Genomic DNA, 6,822 nt, shown 5'->3' on the forward strand with positions numbered 1-6,822 from the left:
TCCTACTAGTTAAGGCTGGGAAAACGACCCGAGAGCCTGAGATCCTCACGGTCAAACCCGATCAGAGAGAGTATAGTGGGTGTCCGAGACCCGACTCAGGTAAGCCCGACTCGATAATCCAGGCATTCATAGGCGGGGGACTGGTAGGTTCTCTCACCCGTCATGCGCCCCGACATACTTGACCCTCAGGAGTCCGACTAACCCGCATGCTTAATAACCTGACTTTTATAATAATCCAACGGCTTCAATATTATATCTCAGCCGTTGGATTAAATCCTAGAAGCTTCTGACCTCAGAACAACTGAAACCAATCTTTCCATCACTCCTCTCCTCTCTCACATCTCTCTCCAATCTCCCTCATCTTGTTCTCTCTAACTTAAATCTTCACATCTTGTTCAAAGTAAGCAAGATAGCATAAAGATGGTAATACCTCACAGATCCATTTGAACTGTCAAAGATAGAAATACAAATTCATCATCATTACCAACTCATACCTAGAAAAGCCGAACTATTTCTGATCTCTAACTTTCCAACCAAAATCAAACAATCTTGAAAATTGAGAGTTATCTAGAACAAATACAAAGTGGGTTCTATTTTATTTATTTTCTTCTCTGTATGCTCCGTTTGACAAATTCATTCAATTAGAGAAACAGATAAAAACTAGAGAACTAAGTCAATGGGGATTTGGAATGAAAAAGCCATCTAGGCTCTAGCTAATAGAAACACAAAGAGACGACTGAATTGATTTGTCAGGCAATAATGAAAAACTGAAGACAATTATTGACCTTTTTTTAATAAAGAGATAGATGTAGAGAGAGAAAGTAGAGGATGACTTTACGTGGAGAATTAAAGATGAGAATTCCATGGCTTAAGATTTGGGTGAGAATTGTCTTCCCTATTAAGAATTGTCTTGTCCCATTTCTAGAAAAAGTACTTTCTTTGCAACAAAAATAATAAATAAAAAGTACTTGAATCTTTTATTTATCACTACAAATCTACAATTATTCTCTATCTTAGTAGTACTAGTCTTCACTTGCAACTGTGTACAGGAAATATTGATTGTGACGCAGTCGTGATATAAAAAACAAACCTAATTCATACTTAGGGGGTAATGGATTGAGACTTTTCCGGACATTTTAGAGTCCGCGAAAGTCTGAGGCATTCAAAACCAGACATTTGAGAGTTTACGAAAGTCTAAGGCATTCAAATCCAGACATTTGAGAATCCACGAAAGTCTTAGGCATTCAAATCCAGACATTTGAGAGTATATGAAAGTCTGAGGCATTCGATTGTCTTCCAAAATGTCCCAGACTTTGGTGGACTTCATAGTTTGATGGATTTTGTGAAGGATTTGGGACAAATTTGGAAGCCAAAATGTCTTTCAAAAAACAAGAGACATTTGAAGTCCATCATGTGATCAAACAACAATAATAATATTAAAATAATAAATGTCTACCAAATGTCCACCAATATCCACAAATATTCACAGATGTTTACGAAAGTCGAAAAATATATATTTGAAATGTTAGTATAAATATATTATTTCATGTGATCAAACAACAATAATAATATTAAAATAATAAATGTCTACCAAATGTCCACAAATATTCACAGATGTTTACGAAAGTCGAAAAATATATATTTGAAATATTAGTATAAATATATTATTTCATGTGATTAAACATTAATAATAATATTAAAATAATAAATGTCTACCAAATGTCCACTGTCTACAAATATTCACAGATGTCTACGAAAGTCGAAAAAATATATATATTTGAAATGTTAGTATAAATATATTATTTCAACTGATTAAACAATAATAATAATATTAAAATAATAAATGTCTATCTCCAGGACATTTTGTTTATGGATCAAATGTCTTGAAATGTCTATAAAGACATTTTGTCTACAAACTCAATGTCTTGAAAATGTCTATGAAGACATGTTGTCTATAAAAAGTCATCTGAAATGTTTTGAAATGTCTACGGAATATTTTGTCTATGAAAGTCTGTGAGAGTCCCAATCCACCAGGGACGTAACTATGTAAGGGCCAGGAGTGGCCCTGGCCCCCCTGACCCTTACATTGTTCTCCTCATTTAAGTCCATGCAGGGACCCACAACATTCCTTTTAAAGTATATGGCCCCCCTTTTAATTGCAACCCAAACCCAATGCAAGTTTGAAACCTAGCCCAACTTATTTCCTACCCAGTCAAAATGCCTTGTCACCTAATCTAAACAACCCTATTTCCAAACCGCCCCTACACAGACACAACTCTTTCTACCCGATAACCTAAGCATGCACTCTATGGTTATGTATTAGAGAATTTAGAACTCTAGTGCGCCACCATTGTTTCTTTAACTTATTCAATTTATTTTTTGATTGTTCACTTCTATTTACATCAAGTTTCAATCAACTTATTTCAGTTTCTTTTTTATATGTTTATTCATATCTGTAATCGTAAAATAAATCAATCCGGCTCATAAATTCTTATTGTACTAAAACATAAATAGAAACAATCGAAAACTCTTCTTCCTTGCACTTGCAATCGGTTAGATCATGGACGACTCGTGGTGCCATACTATACATGGAGAACTACCAAATCGTCGATCTTCATCAATGGAAGAAACATCAATCTTCGTCAATGGACGAAATCTCCTTAAGAATCCACCACTTTTATTCACTTCCTCCTCCCTCAATGACAATTGATAATGGTTAGTCAGAGGATGAATTGTCGATATTGGTGGATCTGATCTTGTTCCCATACCAATATTTGCGTCTATACTCCAAAAATTCTACTGCGATGATTATAATAGTTAAAATTAGGGCAAGAAACGAAGAACTATACGGAGATTTCGATGAAGAGACAACCCTTCGCCGGAGCAAAACGAAGAACTATACGGTTTCTCTCTCTAGAAGAGAGTTATTATCAGAGAAAGGGAGGGGAGAGAAGACTCTCTATATCTATCTCTCTCCATCTCTTTACATTTAACTAATATAAAAGAATTATTTTAAATAGGTATAATGGTTCAAATGGCTAGCGAGCCGTGAAATTACTAATGACGATCCAAAAGTGACATAAAAAAAGATCAATCCTTATTCTATTAGACTACTTATTTCTTACTTTTTCCTATCATATGTAACATCCGAATGATACTTTGAATACATTTTGATACATTAAATAAAAAAAAGTCTCATGTTATTTCTTTTATTTGTGTTTCATAATTTTTGTGACTTTGATATTCTTAGGTGGTAATTTTGCATAGATTTATTATATAAATTTTTCGATTTAATATATGACTAGAAAAGTTCGGCCCCCCTCTAACAAAACTTCTGGTTCCGTCCTTGCAATCCACTCCCCCCCCCCCCCCCCTTACTTTGCTCTCAGTAACTTGGTCCATTTATTCTTTCAGAGTTTGAGTAATTTACTTAGTCCAAAAAATTCATCAAATATTGAATCTCTAAGTCAATTACTAAATGTGACCAAAATTGTCTTGTTTTAAAGTTACAAAGAAAACAATCTTCTTTCAATCAAATCCCATCCTACTATTAGTACTACACATTTGTGGTGAATTTTTCACCGTCCATCTAATGGGGTTTATGAACCTTTCTCTTTTTCTAGATATTGATCACTAATGAGCAATTTATTCTACCCTATCAATCTAATCGCTCCACGTTTCAACTCACTTTTAGATTAGAGAATTTAAATTATATAATAGAGGATAAACATAATTCTTCATCAACTAAAGAAAATTTATTTTCCTCCTTCAATTAAACTATTAAGGTGCTAACATCGCTAAAACTTCATAGTCTAATTCTGAATATCGTCATACACATGATACATATAAACATCTCAGGTTTCCCACCTAAAACACAAGACATGATAGACTAAACAACTCATGAGGCTTATTTCTCATCATAATGACGAGCCACTGAGTATAAACCACTTGGAATAGAATAAACCTAACCACGCTTTGATAGTGTACTAGGAATTTACAAAATATATAGACAAAGCCTACTTCCTACTATAATCTACCAAAGTCAATATCACTTTCAAGGTTATACGAATACATATAAAATCCTAATTGTAGTTCAAAAGATCAAGGAACCCATGCTCATCGTCAAAATCAACCGACTCAATGATCGCGCCCATATCAAAACTTTGATCATCACTAGTTGCAGATGAATGCATACTTGACATTACGTCTCCGTGCTCCGATCCAGATGTGGATTGTGCAAACAAAGATGGGGGTCTCGACGTTTCGAGATCCATTAGGTCAGAAAAATCAAGAAAGTCGGGCGATTGAGACGAGTCATTTCGATTATTATCATCATTTGCTAAATTTCTTTTCACATCCATCTTAGTTGTGAAAAATGGTGAAAAAGGAGAATCTTGCTTGGATGTGAAGTTTGATTGAAAGCTGAGTAGATAGGAGGTGTCTTGGGGACTTGAGTCCAATATCACTTGGGGTGCCTTTAGTGAATCCTTGCACGTGTGATGGCCCAGGTATATAGTACGGTACATTGATGGATTCTCTTCAGTTTGTTGCACCTGTTTTGTGGCTTGACATTTTTGATCGTACTTGTGGGTGCACCTAAAATAACTCCTGCACATAAGACAATAAATAAAATTAATTAATACATTATCTAACATTTGCAAATTGACATATTATAACTCCATTTGTGTGTAATTTAAAAATAATTAATTGAACCATATGACTAAATGCGGTGAATTTCTATATGATATTTCGTTACAAATCAATCAGAAAAGATTTTTAAATCAAAATTTCAGTTTTCGATCTTATCAATTTTCAGATGATGAAGTCCAAATGTATACGAGAAAAAGTACCTAGGATATTTGGCATTTAGAATATGTTTTTGGCCGTATTTTCTCCAAGCGCGACCATCGTTGATCGGAGTTGCAGTCATAGTCTCCCATGTAGTTGGAGCTTTCCTGTAATTTTTTCAAACAATTTTATCTTAGTAACCATTCATTAAATGAAATAATTAGGAAATTACAAGGGGGAATCCCTTCCTCAAAATAGTTGTAACCCTAATTCCTAACAAATTGGAGAGTAAACCCCCAATTTTGTGGTAGAGTCGTAATTTAGTCATAAAACAAGGGTGTATATGGTATTTGACTGCAAAGCCATCAAATTGACTTTACATCCAAACCAATCAGAGAAGATCAAGTATACACCTCACATAACTAATATAACCTAATTAATTAAAACTGACGATAATACCCTTTATAACTAATCAACAAAAAAATCAAACTAAATGATTACCTTCTCTTAACTCCAACTTTCCGATCCTTTAGCTCAGCAGATTTCCTGGTGACACCTGAACTTTTAGTTTTCAGGTGAACGGAACAAGGCGATCCGACCGGAGTAATCACAGTACTTTGAGAAATTTCATCATTTTCACTAGAATTCAACTTAAAAATTCCATTAGAATTTGATTGTTGGATTTTAGAAACAAGATCTTTAGCTGAAACTAGAAAAGGATTATGATCATCAATAAGATTCTGTGTTTGTAACAGAATTTGAAGTTGTTTTGCTAAATCTTGAACTTGAATAAGATCTTCCATCAATTCTTTCTCTCTCTCTCTCTCTCTAGATTTTCTTTTTGTCTAATGATTTCTTTGTGATCTATTCTTAGTGTGTGTGTAGTAAAGATAATGTTTAAGACACTTATAAGAAGATATATTTATGTTTTTTCCTTTTGGGCCCACACGAAAATACAGCGAAATTAGAAGGAAACTACTCAAAAGTAATGACGTCATATTATCTAAGCCTCTTGGGTCATGTTCGATACGTAAGCGTTAGTAGCGTCATGTGAACCAAAATATGAAGAGATGTACTCCTTTATCCTGTCAAGACAATAACCCGCGTAAGATTATGACCGTGAGATTTTCATACAAGATAATATTTAAATCTGAGGGCTTATCGTGTGGTGCATTTTTACTCTGATGTATAATTTTGGAAACCCCATAATGTAGCAAAGTAGTTGTACTAGTGTGAAAACGAGAAAGGGCGTGTTGGAACATTGAACCTTGTGGGGGGCATAACTAATTGATCTTATTTTAAAGAAGGGTCCGGTTTTGGGTCCGGTTTTGGGTCCAAGTATATGGGCAATTAGAGAAGGGTAATTTAGAGTATCTCAAATGCAAGACTCAAATTCTAAATGTTAGAGTGCCACTCAAGATTTCTTAGAATTTCTCTTCAAAATTCATCTCCAATGCAACATTTAACTTAGATCTCTAAAGTGAGGTGGCGGTAGTTATTTTACAGATCCTTGAGAATCTCTAAGTACCACATAAGCAAATCAATTAATTTTACACTAAAATATAGATTTTTAAGGTTTCTTCTGAGTGTTGCATTGGATAAGGTTTTTCAATAAAGTATCTCTTAGTAGCCAAATAAGAAAGAGAACGTTTAGAGATCCATTTTTTGACAAATAAGATTTTTAGAGTTTTTCTTGAGTCTTGCATTGGAGATGCTCTTAGCCTCCCATATTTGTCTAATTGAAAATCATCTTCTATTTTAAATAACAACACGGTTAATTTTTTTGTTTTTTTAGTTGAAAAGTTATTATTTTTTTTTTATTGAAAACATTGTTGTTAGTGATATAAGTATATTTGGACGAGCCAACTATGATAGTTCAGTTAGTAAGCCATAGACTCTGAAACTTTATAGGTCCTAGGTTTAATTTCCAGATGAGATTAAATCTATGGTTTTTCTAAATTTGGACTTTTTTTTTTTGAAAGAAATTTGGATTACTAAAATCTAAACAAAATAATTTAATTGGAGTATTAGACT

General features: G+C 33.8%; 1 protein-coding gene across 1 annotated transcript; it reads right to left on the minus strand.

The window, feature by feature from the left end:
- Nucleotides 1-3,736: 3,736 nt before the first annotated feature.
- On the minus strand, nt 3,737-5,687 carry LOC147568638 (WRKY DNA-binding transcription factor 70-like). The gene is made up of 3 exons (XM_086655041.1): nt 5,290-5,687; nt 4,851-4,955; nt 3,737-4,608 (listed from the first exon to the last, which is right to left on the minus strand). The coding sequence occupies exons 1-3, from the start codon at nt 5,589-5,591 to the stop codon at nt 4,083-4,085; spliced, it is 933 nt and encodes a 310-aa protein (XP_086511167.1). The 5' UTR covers nt 5,592-5,687; the 3' UTR covers nt 3,737-4,082.
- Nucleotides 5,688-6,822: the final 1,135 nt, after the last annotated feature.

This window comes from Eschscholzia californica, unplaced genomic scaffold, assembly GCF_041429995.1.
Source record: "Eschscholzia californica isolate CP2 unplaced genomic scaffold, dmEscCali1.0.p SCAF_1, whole genome shotgun sequence".
Taxonomy (NCBI): Eukaryota; Viridiplantae; Streptophyta; class Magnoliopsida; order Ranunculales; family Papaveraceae; genus Eschscholzia; species Eschscholzia californica.

What these genes read in the sequence shown, in the direction of transcription:
- LOC147568638 (XM_086655041.1), bottom strand. Translation starts at nt 5,591, where the DNA reads ATGGAAGATCTTATTCAAGTTCAAGATTTAGCAAAACAACTTCAAATT. An exon ending in AAAGTTGGAGTTAAGAGAAG is followed by an intron (nt 4,956 to 5,289) that starts GTAATCATTTAG and finishes AAAAAATTACAG; the next exon opens with GAAAGCTCCAACTACATGGG. An exon ending in CTAAATGCCAAATATCCTAG is followed by an intron (nt 4,609 to 4,850) that starts GTACTTTTTCTC and finishes TCTTATGTGCAG; the next exon opens with GAGTTATTTTAGGTGCACCC.